The sequence below is a fragment of the Dipodomys spectabilis genome, unplaced genomic scaffold, assembly GCF_019054845.1.
Source record: "Dipodomys spectabilis isolate Male_0828 unplaced genomic scaffold, ASM1905484v1 ptg000392l, whole genome shotgun sequence".
In the NCBI taxonomy this organism is placed as follows: Eukaryota; Metazoa; Chordata; class Mammalia; order Rodentia; family Heteromyidae; genus Dipodomys; species Dipodomys spectabilis.
Window position 1 is genome coordinate 536,834 of NW_024871069.1, and position 15,644 is coordinate 552,477.

General features: G+C 42.0%; 1 protein-coding gene across 2 annotated transcripts in view; it reads right to left on the reverse strand.

Annotated features, from left to right (window-relative positions):
- Nucleotides 1-15,644, reverse strand: part of Atxn10 (ataxin 10) — a 109,870-nt gene that overhangs the window by 63,260 nt on the left and 30,966 nt on the right. Inside the window, exons 6-10 of one of the 2 annotated variants that reach the window (XM_042667360.1) lie at nucleotides 14,033-14,113; nucleotides 10,425-10,431; nucleotides 8,711-8,869; nucleotides 3,238-3,346; nucleotides 2,481-2,650 (exon numbers count right to left, since the gene is read on the reverse strand). In XM_042667360.1, coding sequence (XP_042523294.1) covers nucleotides 2,481-2,650; nucleotides 3,238-3,346; nucleotides 8,711-8,869; nucleotides 10,425-10,431; nucleotides 14,033-14,113 — 526 coding nt within the window. Of the gene's footprint in view, nucleotides 1-2,480; nucleotides 2,651-3,237; nucleotides 3,347-8,710; nucleotides 8,877-10,424; nucleotides 10,432-14,032; nucleotides 14,114-15,644 lie in introns of both variants that reach the window. The other variant, XM_042667359.1, reaches the window with a different exon arrangement.

Genomic DNA, 15,644 nt, shown 5'->3' on the forward strand with positions numbered 1-15,644 from the left:
ATTCTCTTGAGAACAGAACCATGTTCCTGTGTATCAAACTATTTTAGTGTATATCCTACGTTGTGGAAGCTCTGAATCCCATAATACACTGACATGCCCTTTTGGAAGACATATCTTCCAGAAATGTGCCAAAATGACACACACATGGGAAAACACTGGAAAAAAAGGAAAGGTGCCCAATATATATTCCCTATGCCTTTCAGAAAACACAGAGGTGGTCCTTTGGCCACATACATTCGACTCCACAAACATCAAAGGAATGGTACTGTTCAAATAGAAATGCCTTACAAATGTTGCCATGGTAAAACCAAGATTCTACCCAGCATGCTGTTGGCACTGCTGTAAACAAGCAAATTAGGGAAGACATTCTTGCCAAGAGAATCAATGTGTGTACTGAGCACATCAAGCTTCCTGAAACGCATGAAGGAAGATCATCAGAAAAGGAAGGAAGCCAAAGAGAAACGAAGCCAGGTTCAGCTAAGCATCAGCCCACTCCACCCAACAAGCACACTTTGTGAGGACCAACCAAGTCAGAATTCCCTATGAAATCATGACACAGAACATGTGGAACAGCAGAAAGACCACCAAGCTTTTTCAGGTCATTTCCTGAATTGATAGAAGTGGATGTACTTTTCCCCTCTAAATAAATATTTGGAATTAAAAAAAGACAACAACAAAAAGTGTTTAGCTTTGAGAAAGGGGGGGGGGGGGAGCTCAAGGTCAGCCCCCCTGCCCTGAGTTCAAGCCAGAGAACCGGAACAACAACAATAGAAGTATTCCCAGAGGCAGAGCCCCCGTTCCATGGCATAAGGCCTAACAGGCCTTGCCGCCAGCAGAGGGACTTTTCTTCTGTCTCTTGGAAACACCGTGGACTCTCGTTCCTTTATAAACACTTCCAAATTTAAAAAAAAAAAATGCTGATTGGTTTAAGGAGAACTGATAGTGTAGTATCACAAGTATTTGTGTCAATTTCACTTCAGAATCTTCCTGATTGTATCTGAGTATTCACCTTCACAGAGTTCTCTTTCCTCCAGAATTTATAAATTACAAGTCCTACAGTAGCATCCTGGCTATGAACAGAAGAAAAATTACACTATTTTGGGTTTTTTTTTTCCCCAGTTCTTCAGTTTTTCTCACAATGCTGTGAGAAATGAATTCAGAAAAGGCTCTGCCTGATCTGCACAGCACCAGCTAGGCAAGTGAAGAACCAAGGCTGGACCTATGCAAAGACATGAGTCTGGTGCAGTGACATTCCTCAACTAGCCTCCCAGGGCTGCTCCATGCGGGCTCACCAAGCCACAGCAAGCATCTTAGGAGATGAGCACTTTGTACATGGTGACTGGCTTCTCAGAAGCTACAAATGGTTACTGCAAGACCAATCAAGGGCAATGAGAGAAATGGCACAGGATCCCTCCTGCCACACTTTGCTGTTCAAGCAGTCAATCCCGAGGGCCGAAGAGATCAAAGGGATGGAAAATGGATGCCAACCCTTAATGAGGGAGTGGCAAATTCACAATGTAGAAACATACATAAAATGACATGTGTTTCTTTAGACTTCTTGGGAAATATAATCTGCCTCACACTACATATTTAAATAAGAAAACAAATCCTACCCCAAATCAAACTTCAGGAAAACAAGAACACATGATCCAATCTTCCTGCAAGTCTGTCACCACTCAGATTATGAGTACACTTCTTTGCTGTTCAATATGAGAGATTTCTAAAAGCAATCTACAGAGTTTCCAAATACTTAAATACATATCCACACCAACATATATATAAGAAAAGGCTATGATGCTATCACCTATCAAAGTAGGGTGCAGATAGAAGTCAAAGGATTTTTGTTTTTTACAATAATGGTCAATGTAACTAGTGTTACTTCAATGTCTACTACAAAGTTTTCTAGATTTGTTAATTTTTTTTTAGCTGACTGGTTATGATATATTAGTGTTTAAATACATACACAAGCATTCTAAAAAAATGACAATTTACAAGAAGACTGTCTTAAATATTTGCAAAACTATATAAATAAAGAGCTCAATACAAATAAACAACATTGTTTACTTGTGGGGAAAACACAGTATATGGGCTGGGAATCTGGCTTAGTGAGTGGTAGAGTGCTTGCCTAGCATATATGAAGCCCTGGGCTCGATTCCTCAGCACCATATAAACAGAAAAAGCTGGCAGCGGCACTGTATCTCAAGTGGTAGAGTGCACAGAGAGGCTTAGGTACAGTGCCCAAGCCCTGAGTTCAAGCCCCAGGACTTGCAAAAAAAAAAGAAAGAAAAGAAAAAGAAAAAATAGTACATACATTATATATCTCACGTTTTATACATACACACATAGGTGTACATAGAGAGAGAGCTCTTCCCAATCTATTCTCTTTTCAATCTACTGCTGAAGCCCCTCAACTCTTCATTCTAAAAAAAAAATGAATATATTCTAAATTGTAAATGAAGCCACACATGTATGACACATACCTTGTCTTGGTTGTCTCTATTCTTGTAACAGAGATTGCCAATCAGACGAATGAGATGAGACTTAAAACCCTCAGCCATGTTGGAGACATCACCTTCTGCTTTTATGTTACTCAAAGTACTGAAGATGTTCGTGCTGTCTTTTCCAGCTATGTGAATCAGTCGTAAAAGATCTAGAGAAAAAAAGAGTAGGCCTCATTTCCATAAGAAAATCGTGTTTGGTATCTGGCAGTAGTGTCACATAAACAAGTCTAATTTATTTTCATTGTTTATATGAAGTTCAACAGAAGGAAAAGGGCAGAGCTATAATGTGCTTCAGGTTAACCACCTTGAGCTGTTGCCACGACCACATTAAACCCATTTAAGACAAAAATTTTCAAAAAGTCTCAACAGTAAGAGGCAAGGCGGTGCGTACTTATACTTTCATCCAGCCATCCTAAGCTAAACTGGGGGCAAGTGAGGAAAGTGGTGACCCTGTCCAAAAGAATGGCACTCATTACCTGATCTGTGAAATGGCAGCCACTCTCTACAACACTTCAGCAATAACAACAAAATTTTATTTAAAAGGGGGGGGATCTCCAAACTATATTGAAAAAGGAGAGAGAGAGAAAGAGAGGGGGGGGGGCGGGAGGGAGGGAGGGAGGGAGGAAAGAGGGCGGGAGGGAGGGAGGGAGGGAGGGAGGGAGGGAAGAAGTCCACGTTCAGACTTACAAGTCAAAGGCTTCTTAACTAAAACGGCCACATGGCCTGCTTCGCTTACCAATCGCTCGTTCAAGCAAACAGGGGAACACCTGCAGGTAGCCAAGCAGCTCGGTGTTGGCAGTCATCTCACACAGGACATCCAGAAGCCGAACAGCGACCAGGGCCTCCTGAAAACAGACAGGCAACAGGGAATCCTCACTGCTGAGTGGACGAGAAGGTGAACGAGTTAACTGTTACATACAAGAGAATGAAATACTGCTGTCAGTATCAAAGTCAGTGCCTGTAACACACCCAAGTGGAGAAAACCATGAGCATCAAAGCACAGGAAGTGTGTTCCTGGGAATCAATTTCACCAATAGCAAGCATGGGGGCCGGTCCTGGGGCTTGAACTAAGGACCTAGGTGCTATCCTGGAGCTTTTTTTGCTCAAGGCTGGTGTTCTACCATTTGAGCCACAGTTCCATTTCTGGTTTTTTGATGGTTAATTGCAGACAAGAGCCTCATAAAATTTCCTGCCCAAACTGGCTTTGAACCACAGTTCTCACTCAGATTTCAGCTTCCTGAGTAGCTAGGATTACAAGCATGAGCCACTAGTACCCAGCTTCAGAAAAACTCTTATTCAGGCTAAAATACCTTCCAACAGTAGAATAAATGTTCAAAATTATAAGCTATGCACACATAATATTTATGCAAATACTTTCTTTTTAAAGCATTCCTAATATACAAGCTCTTCTTTAAAGATGTAAACATTCCGTGAAATACATTAATTTCTTGTCCACAGGAATCCTGTAAAATACTGTGGTCAGAAGACTTGGCTTCAAGAACTTGAACTATTTCTGGGTAAATACAAGTTTGTGTGTACTATCACTACTAGATAATTTATAACAAATAGATGGTATGACCCAGAAACCACCAACTATCAACTGCAAGCATTGTGTAGTCCATATGAGATTCAAAGATGAACTTCCATAAAGATTTTAAATGTTGTTTTAAGTATGCACTAACAGTGGCACTGTAGCTCAAGTGGTAGAGCGCTCACCTTGAGCTGAAGAGCTGAGGGACAGTGCCCAGGCCCAGAGTTCAAGCCCCACGACCGACAAAAAAAAAAAACAAGTATGCACTATCACCCAGGCATACTAGTAAATGCCTGTAATCTGGAACTTATGAAGGACTATAAATTCAAGGCCAGGCTGGGATACAAACTGAGTCCCTATGTCATAAAACCTAAGTAAAAGAAGAGAGTACACATTATTTGACAAAATGTGGTAGAGACTACAAATTCAGGTCATAAAGATAATGCTCTTCCAGTTAAGAATTATTTTCTTGTGTTAATGCTAAATGCTATTTGCCATATTATAGTTATGACTTCAAGAAAGAAAATATTTTAACATCCCCAAATCTCAAAATAATAGGAAATAGCACCCATTTTAATGCCTTGCATTTCTATTACCTTATTTCATAGCTTTCACTTGCTAACTAAAGAGTGGGGAAGGGGATAAAGCATAGACTAGAAGTTTGTGGGAAGTGCCTTGAAAAAAGCATGTTGAACAAATCCATGAACACTGCAGGCTTGGGCATCCTGCTACAACGAGGTCCACCGCCCAGAGCACTATCTCTACTGAGAATTTCTCTCGAGGAGTCGGGCAGAGCATGAACAGGACGACCTTGGCATGTCTCACAGCCAGCAATCAGAAACAAACTCCACTGGCTCCCAATGGTCGAGGGCGGCACATTCAGATGTTAGAGTAATTATACCTCCAAGGGATCAAAACCAAATCAAGTACTTTCAAAGATATGACTTCAAAATGATGGTTAAGCAAAAGACAGCTCACGGATCACCTTTAGACAATACCACAAAACAAACAATATGAAGACTGATAACCAAGAAAGAACAAACATCAAGCATTTATCCTGCCTTCTTCAACCCAAGTGTACCTTTTATAATCAATTAATTAAGGAAATTTTCTTTTTAGAAAATAATTCCTGCTAATAAATAAAAAGAAGACTGACAAGAAGCAAAATACTAGAGATGGCAGGTATCTGCAACCTCTGCATTCACAAAACTCAGCAAGGACAGCTTCCTATGCTCACAGCCAACTTGGCTACATAATGAAACTGCCTCCTGAAAACAAAAAAGTAGTCAGGGACCCTATCTCACCCGATCCCTGGGCCTAGTGGTCCTCCCAGCTATGCAGGAAGTATAAACAGGATTAACAAGAACTGTGATTCAGAGCATAAGCTTGAAATATTATAAAAATAACTAAAACAAAAAGGGCTAGCAGGGCTGGTTAGGTGGCTCAGTGGTAGAGCGCTTGCCTTGCATGCCTGAGGCCCTGGGTTCGATTCCTCAGCACCACATACGCAAAAAGAAAAAAGCCGGAAGTGGCGCTGTGGCTCAAGTGGTAGAGCGCTAGCATTGAGCTGAAGAGCTGAGGGACAGCGCCCAGGCCCAGAGTTCAGGCCCCACGACCAGACCCAAAAATAAATAAATAAGTAAACAAACAAACAAAAAGGGCTAGGGGTGGCTCAACCCATAGAGGAGAGAGGGGCTGGGATCCATAACTCTGCAAAGTGTCAAAGGCTGGGAACACCACAAAGAGAAACAACATGCAGGCATCAGGTGTGTCCTGATGAGGACACTCCCAACAACCCACGTGGCTAGCTTAAGGCAGTATTTCTCGCCACTGGAGGCAGTGCTCAGGGTCCTGGGCCTGATTCCCCAGCGCTATTCAGATCATGGTAAACTAACGATTCTCACGTACAAGTGTCAGCTGTCTGCTTCCGGGCTGTGCTTACTACAGCAGCCGTGACACAGACACAGGCAGCCGTCACTAGTCACTAGTCACTACCCGAAGTTACAGCCTGTGGGGTGTGCAGGTTCCCACTAGCTCCACCAGCTCAGTGGTTTGTCCCCAGGGGACAAGCCTCCGGGTGTTCTGTGTTTTGTTTTTAAATTGCATCAGAGCAGGGTAAGCTGGGGAAGAACCGGCGGGGCTGCTTGGCCCCGCCTGCGGGTCTCGGTGCTCACAGACCCCCTCCAGGTGACTTCCATTTGTCGAGGTGGCAACTGTGGGAGAGAGTACGCGCAGAGGGCCTGGCCTTGGGCCCTCCACCCTGACCACCAGCAGTCCTATGAGGATCGCGCAGAGGGCCTGGCCTTGGGCCCTCCACCCTGACCACCAGCAGTCCTATGAGGGTCATGCACAGAGGGCCTGGCCTTGGGCCCTCCATCCTGACCAGCAGCAGTCCTATGAGGATGCCGTTCCCAGGGGCAAATGTCAGCACCCTGAAATGGACACTGACACTATTTCAACTGAAAGACGACAGGCAAGTCCAGCCGTAGTCTCTGATGTATAAGTTCCAACACAGAAACCCCACAACACAGAAAACAGGAAACCTGTCTCCTTGAAAAGTAAACAATTTCTTAATAAAGGACTGGGTAAGCTAATATATGCAAATAAAAATACAAAAACAAAGAAACCTGAACAACAGTAGATAAAATTTCAAACAATGAACTCAAAGCATAATAAGAATAAATAAATAAATAATGAAAGAAGACAAATATAGCCCAGCACAGTGGCATGACTAAATCCTACTTAGGAGGCTGAGATCTGAAGATTGTAGTTTGAAGCCAACTGTAGGCAGGAAAGTCCATTAAGACTCCTATCTCCAATAATCTCCTCAAAAGCCAGAAGATCTGTGGCTAAAGTGGTAGAATGCCAACCTTGAGCAAAAAAGCTAAGGGACAGCACCCAGACCTGATTTCAAACCCCAGTACTAGTACACACATACTCACACATACACACAAGAATATACAAGGATAGCCGGGCGCCGGTGGCTCACGCCTGTAATCCTAGCTACTCAGGAGGCTGAGATCTGAGGACCACAGTTCAAAGCCAGCCCGGGCAGGAAAGTCCGTAAGACTCTTATCTCCAATAAAATCACTAGAAAACCAGAAGTGGCACTGTGGCTCAAGCAGTAGAGTGCTCACCTTGAGCTGAAGAGCGCAGGGACAGTGCCCAAGCCCAGAGTTCAAGCCCCACGACCAACCAAAAAAAAAGAATACAAGTATAATACCTGAATAAATTCAAGGAGAACATAAATAAATAGTTTGATGGACCTAAAGGCAATTGAAATAAACAACCAAATGAAGTAAGGATATGCAGGATATGGTGGAGAAATTAAATGAAGATATAGAAATCCTAAAAAGAAAAAAAGAAAATTGAAATCTTGAAAATGAAAAGTTTGAAAATCTAAATTAAAAAAAAACTCAATAGAAAGCTTTACAAATAGAATTCAGATGAAAATAGACTATCAGAAATCAAAAATAAAATAGGGGAATTAGATCACTTGAATAAATGAAAAAAAACAAAAACTATAAACAAAACATGTAACATATGTGGGGACACAATAAAAACCAAACTTACAAGTCATGGATGCAGAAGAGGAAAAGAGATACACACTAAAGGTACAGGAAACACCATCAATAAAATATTAGCAGAAAACTACCAAATCTTGAGAAAGACAGGGTCATCTAGGAAACAGGAGGCTTTTAAAAAACCAAGCAGGTAACATTAGAAAAGAAACACTCCTGCACATAGTAAATTAAAAACACTAAATATTCAGAACAAAGAATACTGGAAGCTGTGAGACTGAAAAAGCCATCAGAAGAACAACAGATTTTTCAACAGAAATTCTAAAACCAAGAAGGCCATGGAATGATATATTCCAAGCCCTGAAAGAAAATAACTGTCGATCTAGATTAATGTATCCAGCAATGGCATTCTTCACAGATGAAAGAGAAATAAAAACCTTCCACTGAATAAACAAAAACTAATGGGAATTCATGACTGCTAAATCAGCAATGCAGAAGGTATTTAAAGGAATCCTACACACAGAAGAGCAAGATAAACACTATTAGGAAAATAGTGTTTTGGACAAGTAAATTAGCAAATGAGGATTAGAAAAGAAGGAAACATCACAAAACCAACAAAATGACAGGAAATACTACACACCACTCAATAATAATAGTGTTAATGGCTTCAACTCTCAATTTAAAAAACAGAATGGCGGGCTGGGTTAAAAAGCAAGACCCCAAGTCAGAGCTCACACCTGTACTCCTAACTAATCAGAGACTGAGATCTGAGGAATACTCTACACTTCTTATACCACACCTCCATCCTAAATTATGGTAAATTTTTTTCACTAGAATAATGTACTGATATTTTAAAACATATTCATTCAGCAAGTACTTGTTAAGTTCCTACGAAATCTACAGGACTATAACCATGGTCCAACTCCTGCCTGCAGGGAGACTACATCCAGGGGGAAAAACTTAAACTGATAATTAGGTGACCTAGAATAAACCCACTAGCAGACTGCTATGTGCTTGTGTACATGGATACATACATATTTACATGTTACCTCGTCTGACGTCTTTAAGCTCTCTAATTTAAGGAGTGTAATACCTTCAGAAGCGGTTCAGACCTCTCAGGGTTGGGGCTGAGCTCCCACAATGAGCTATGTCCTTACCTCATCCTCGGAGTGCTGCTCGGAGGTGAGCTTCAGCACAGTCCGGCACTGGTCCACAAAAGAGCTGGCAATCAGCTCGGCATGATGCAGAAACACAGGGACATCGTCCTTGCTCAGCTGCTCGTCACCTACCAGCTTGGCTATCATGACGTCTAGAAATGTCACCCTGGAAAACACAAAGGAACAAACACAGAACACTTTAAATTGTACAACACTGGAAATACCTAGGGATACAATTTTAAGGGAATATTTAGTTTTAAATCTGTTCACTAATTATAATGCCTGGCTGGGAATACCATTTTATAAATGAAGCTAATCATCATCAATGACCTGTTTTCTAAAATCTTGATTTGTTTAATGTGAGTAAGCTTCTTAGACACAAGAATTGTCTAATGCACTTCTTATATCTTGTCCCTTGCTTGCTTTCATTGTAGTCATTCAACATTTTAGAAATGCTGAGGGTTTAGGTTTTATGAATACACCCACAGTAACAACTCTAAGTGAGATTGTTAAGTGTGGCAGAAAGTACCAGAAGCTGAGTGGAACACGTCAGACACATTATTTGACCTAACCCTCACATGCCTCTTCAGGCCAGACATTATCACGAAGTGCACATTAAAAGCTGTGGAAAGGCTTCATGTCTGGTGTCTCACAACCACTGAGAGGTAAGCCAGACCTGGAACTACCTGCTCTGAGAAAGAAGGAAAGCTCCACTGAATGCTTTCTGTGTGGTGGCCAAACGAGGTCAAAGATAAGCAGCCTGGGACTGTAGCAATTCTCAAAACTCCTCAAACCTTAGCTTTATAGCAACCACTAGAACAAAGTAGAATAGGCAAATAATCCGCTTTCTTGAACAGCACTAAGATTTGATTTCCCTTTTATTATCTTACTCTTTAAACTGAACAGAGTACATGCCAGCCTTACAGTCAGGTTCACGGCTTTCCCCAAGCAGGAGACCATCTGGGAACACTACAAGGGGTTCTCAAGACATCATCGAGATCAAGGAGTGAGGTAGTAACTGATAGGGTGACATCACAACTCCTGCCTGGCTCTGACAATGCACCTGCCTGTTACTCAACAGGCAGAGTAATAGAAGAGAGTGACTTGATCCAGTTAAATCACCACATTCTCCTGCATCACAGGCAAGATCTCAAGGTGGTGGAAATCCCAGTAAATGCCCCCTATAGCTTTTATTACATGGTTAGAAATAAAAAATGAGCCTTACGAAATAAAAATGCAAACTAACAAAGTGGTGCTGTGGCTCAAGTGGTATAGTGCTAACCTTGAACACAAAGTAGCTTAGAGACATGCCCAGACCCTGAGTTCAAGCCCCACGACTGACAAAAAAAAAAGGGCAAACTAACTTGGAATATCACCTGAACACAGACAGCACTTCCACGAATGTTCCTTCCCATTAAGTCAGCTATCTGCCCCCATGCAGATATCTATATTATCCAGACCGTGCTAGGGAGCGTGTCTGAGGAACCCATTATCTAGACCGTGCTAGGGAGCGTGTCTGAGGAACCCATTATCTAGACCGTGGGGCTGTCCCTCACACTGCGACTCTCTCCCTCAACCACTACCATCTTTATACATAAAATAAATCACACACAACAGAGGGCTTTGTTGGTGGTGGTATCTGATTTTGCTTTGTTTTTTATTCTTCTTAGGGGACGAAGGGAGCGCAGAAAGGGCAGGAGGAAGAATGATCAAACGCAATCCTGCCAGACACATATGGAAAGTGAACTGTGTAACTTGGGAGCGGGAAAGTGCGGGAAGGCGAATGACTGAAGAAATGGTAGCCCTCTGCACAACACCTTAGTAATAATAATAAAACGGACTCTTTGGAAAAATAATCACACAGGACAATACAGCTTGCCTCAGGGACTGAAGAAGGAAACTTTCAAGAGCATGTAACCATGCAGCGCATCTGCCAGCCCTCTTGTACGCGGAAAACTTGGGAACAAGGGGTAAAGCAGCATGTGTCTCCCTGCTCCAGCCACCCAAACGCAGATGTCTTGCCGCCTAACAGCGCCCAGTCCTGACAAAGGAGTCACTGGGCTTTACTGTGTAGACATCATGGGAGTCTGCTTACACATCCAGGTGTAGGCCAAGCACTCAGACTCCTCCAAAATAACCATGCAAAAAGCCAAGCTGAAGGTAGAGTTCAAGTGGTAGAATGCCAGCCAAGTAATCAGGTCAAGCAAGCTCAAAGGCCTTGAGTTCACACCCTGGTACAAGCAACGCAACATTAAGGAGACCCCCAACAAGCAAGAAATCGGGTGGTGGCACTATATGGGAAGACAGGCAGGATGAACACACACAACGAGAGGCCCAGGCTAAACTCAAGTGGTAGAGAGCCTGCCTAGGAAGCAAAAGGCCTGAGCTCAAGCCCTAGCATCGCCAATGAATGAATAAACTGACTGTATACCTAGAAGCAATGTGTACTTTTTAAAAGCATTGAGCAGTCAGGTTTGTTCACAACATCACTGTCACAGACCCCTGTGGAGTGGGATGTGCTGACACTGGAATGACTGAGATGTACCCATAGCTATGATGTCACCAGGACTTGTGTAGCTCCACTACAGTCTATGGGACTATGAGCAGCCAGCTGTGAACACAGAACAGGAGTGGTCTCACCATGCTGGTCATTACCTTACTCACTCCTGTGTGCTAGCGGCGTGGACTGAAGTCTTGCTTGTTCTCCCCTTACCCACAGCCCCCGTCAGCACCTGCAGACTCCTCACCACTGCAGCTCAACAGGGCTGTCCGAAGCAGTTATTTCTATCCCCTGCTCAGCAGTTACAACGTCACCTCAAAATTGGAATTCTCATTTTATTTCATGTGAAAAATGGCAATGTGCATGCAATGGATTTTAGGGAAATTCTATGTAAGAAATTTATTTACTTTTGGGCTGGGAATGTGGCTCGGTTGTAGAGTGCTTACCATGCATGCATGAAGCCCTGAGTTTGATTCCTCAATACCATATAAGCAGAAAAAGCCAGAAGTGGCACTGTGGCTCAAGTTGAAGAATGCTAGCCTTGAGCAAAACAAGCCCAGAGATAGTGCAAAAAGAAAGAGAGAGAGAAGGAGAGAGAGAAGAGAGAGAAGGAGAGAGAGAAGAAAGAGAGAGAGGGGAGGGAAGGAGGGAGGGAGGGAGGGAGGGAAAGAAAGAAAGAGAAAGAGAGAAAGAAAGAAAGAAAGAGAGAGAGGAAGGAAGGAAGGAAGGAAGGAAGGAAGGAAGGAAGGAAGGAAGGAAGGAAGGAAGGAAGGAAGGAAGAAAAACAAAGAAGAGAAAGAAAGGAAGGGAGAAAAGAAAGAAAGGAAGGGAGAAAAGAAAGAAGGGAAGGAAGGAAGGAAAAGGAAGAAGGGAAGGAAGGAAGGGAGGGAGGGAGGGAGGGAGGGAGGGAGAGAAAGAGAGGAGGAGGGAGAGAAGGAGGGAAGGAAGGAAATTTACTTTTAAAGTTATACTTAAATTGATGTAGACAATAAGGATTTTTGGTTTTTTGTGTGCCAGTCCTAGGGATTAAACTCAAGAGCCTGGGCACTGTCCTTGAGCTTTTTTGCTCAAGCCTAGCACTCTACCACATGAGCTGCAGCTCTACTTCCAGCTTTCTGGTGGTTAATAGTAAATAAGAGTCTCATGGACTTTCCTGCCCAAGCTGACTTCAAACAGCAATCCTCAGATCTCAGCCTCTGAGGGGCTAGGGTTCCAGGTGTGCCCGGCCAGACCAGCTTTTAAAGCCACATTAATATTACCCTGCAAAGGTGGCTTTGGAGAGGACCAAGAGTGAAGATAAAGGAGAAGGGAGAGAGTGGGTTTTTGAGTATTCTAGAATGAAAATAATATGTCCTATAATTCTAGAAATATCTATAATTCAAATTCAAGGACTGGCTTTTCCAGCAAAATTTGAGAACCACTCCACACATATAATTTGGTGAATAGTATGCCACAGAGACCAAAAATGTTATTAGCCCTCAAGAGCAAGCAAGCTAAGGTTCAGGCAGTGTGCAGTGAAGGAAGGAAGGATGAATAAATGAATGAATCTCCTCATTCCAACTGCGGTAAGTTATAGACAAGAGTCAGGTACTGCAGGGACTACAACAACTTTGGTAGCCAGGGCAAAAACCCCACATGGAGAATGCCCTGAATGAGCCTCTGCCTGCAAGCAGTGTTCGTGAGTAGGGACAACAGCAGGGTTCCGGCTCACATGCGCCAGCCTGATTCCCAGTGCACTGAATCAGAGTACCTGACGGTCAGAGAGGTCACTACTTAAACATGCTCAGAGGTAGACGAATCCTGATGTGTCCCAAGACACCGTACAGTGAATGAATTGAGGCTCCGCCCGAGGGAGCAGTGGACAGAAGGGGATGGTATAAGCCTGTAGTGCTGTTAGCATGCTCTCTCTGGCGGCCAGGCAGCCCAGCCTGGACAGATTTGCAATCATCCTGTGTCTGCCTCTATACTGTTGGGATCTGGGATTAGAGTCTTACATCAACTTCCTGAACCTGTGTGCTAGAGATATTTAACAAGAAAAAAAAGTATTTAACAAATGCCTACCAAGGATTACAGAAAGATAAATACATACTAAGAAAACTATTATAAAAACTGTAGCTATTATCAAAAGAAAAAATATTTAAGTTGTAATCAGTAGAGCTATGATCTAATGAACAAATATTTTTCCTAAGGTGACATTTCTAATAAAATTAAGAAACACATGTAACAGGAATGAAAGTATGCTGCAAATTATTGTGTAAATTTTCCTTAGCATGCAAATTTCTTCAATCCTCTTCAAGAAACTGAATACAAACAAGGTGAAAAGACACAGCTACAACCTCATCAAGCATCCCATGACAAGGCCCAAGAGCAAGGAGCAATGTGCCGGCATTTCCCACTACAGCACTCTAAGGCTGGACAGCTATCCATTCTTGTCCAAAACTACAAACCTAGAGTGTGTAACCCAAATATTCACACCAGTGGCATGAGCAAATGAGCACCTGTCAAAACACAGACCTATAATACATAGTTGTATAAACTGCCATTATAAAATCAAAGCAAGACCATAAAGTTTTGTCTATAGCATTATTTTTTTAATGTCCTTACTCAATAGTGGCACCAACCTGAATTCTCCATTTCTGTGTAAATCACTGCCTGTTGTGGCTGAGCTGTGATGTTAACCAAGCAATGCAAAGCCAGCACCACACAGAAACATGTACTTAGAGGTCACTGCCAGCTGAGAAACCACACTGTTTTTCAGTCCAAGCTGCAGGACACTCCATATGGAATGCTAAGATTCAAGACCACAATGGTTTTGGGGTTACCTTTCTTGATTGGTCAGTTTGTCATACATGGCTTGCACCAATTCTGGGCTTTTCAGGAAGTGGTCTGTAATGATCAAGAACCTAGGGGGAGAGGCAGAGGGAAAAGCATGGTTACTGGAAACAGTAAAATAGACATGCTTTGTATGTACATCTTACACATGAAAACACATCATCTTATTAAACCTATTACTACAATAACCTTAAATGCTTTAGTCTGTTCACTATTTTTCTATTAGCAGCAAAAGGGGAAAAAAAACACTTGAAATGATTTTCTCTAATTTTACACCTGAACAATTTATTGAAGTAATTCAAATTGATTCCATTTTTAAAAGACCTACATCTGCAATGAAAAAGGAAAAAGTCTTCACTACATATAGTAATGTGAAATTTAGCTACAATTTCAGATACCGACAGAAAATTACTACACTCATACTATAAGACAGAAATGAGCGTATCGTACTTTATGTAAGATATGCCAACAATGCAGTGATGAATCCTGCTTGATTTTTCATTCTTTAAACATTCTCAAGTTACCAAGAAAACATCCTCATTGTCAAGCACTGTGCTCACATGAACTTGGAGAGATCAGCTACAGAGACCCCAAGGCAAAGATTATAGGGCATATTTCTTTAAAATAGCATTGTGACAGCTAAAAAGACTGAAGAGTATTATCAATTCTTAATCACAACTACTTCTACTAGAGGGCATCTGAGAAAAAGACTTAGGACCTAAGAAATACAAAGTTTATATTCAAGGTTACAGTAATAAGAGTTGATTCTAAAACATTAAATATACTGAAGACTAATTTAATCACTTGCTAACAATTAAAGCAGAACCTTTCAGTCTGATAACCAAACAAAGCATCTCAACTGCCACAACAGAATGACTGCACTTGAGTGAAAGCAAATTCTAAGCTGGGGATGCAGCACTGGTAGTGTTTGCCTAGTATCAACAAGACCCAGGATTCTCCCAGTACTAACCCCCTTCTCCCAAAAAAAAAAAAAAAAAAAAAAAAAAGCAAAAGCAAACTAGATATTCTGACTACCATCTTTAAAACTTCCTAGTAACACTTAAGATGTAAAATAGTTCTAACAGGGGCTGGGAAGGTGGCTCAGTGGTAGAGCGCTTGCCTTGCATGCATGAGGCCCTGGGTTCCATTCCTCAGCACCACATAAGCAAAAAAGAAAAAGACGGAAGTGGCACTATGGTTCAAGTGGTAGAGCGCTAGCCCTGAGCTGAAGAGCTGAGGGACAGTGCCCAGGCCCAGAGTTCAGGCCCCATGACCAGACCCAAAAAAAAAAAAAAAAATTGTTCTAACAATAATGGCTGATAGTCAAGTTTTGGACCAAGAAATATTCATATCAATTCAGATAGGTCATCAACTGCAAAATTTGAAATTCATTCATTCTAAGCTGGGTTCACAAATAAAACGAATTCTGAAATTCATAATTCAGCTGCTTGGAAATAAAAAATATTTTGCCATAGAATATTCATTCAAAAACAAGAGACTAGGTGAGTGGCTCAGATTATAAAGCATCTGCCTAGCAAGTGCCAGACCACCAAGTTCAAACCCTAAGTACAACCACCACCAAAAAAAAAAAAAAAAAGGAAC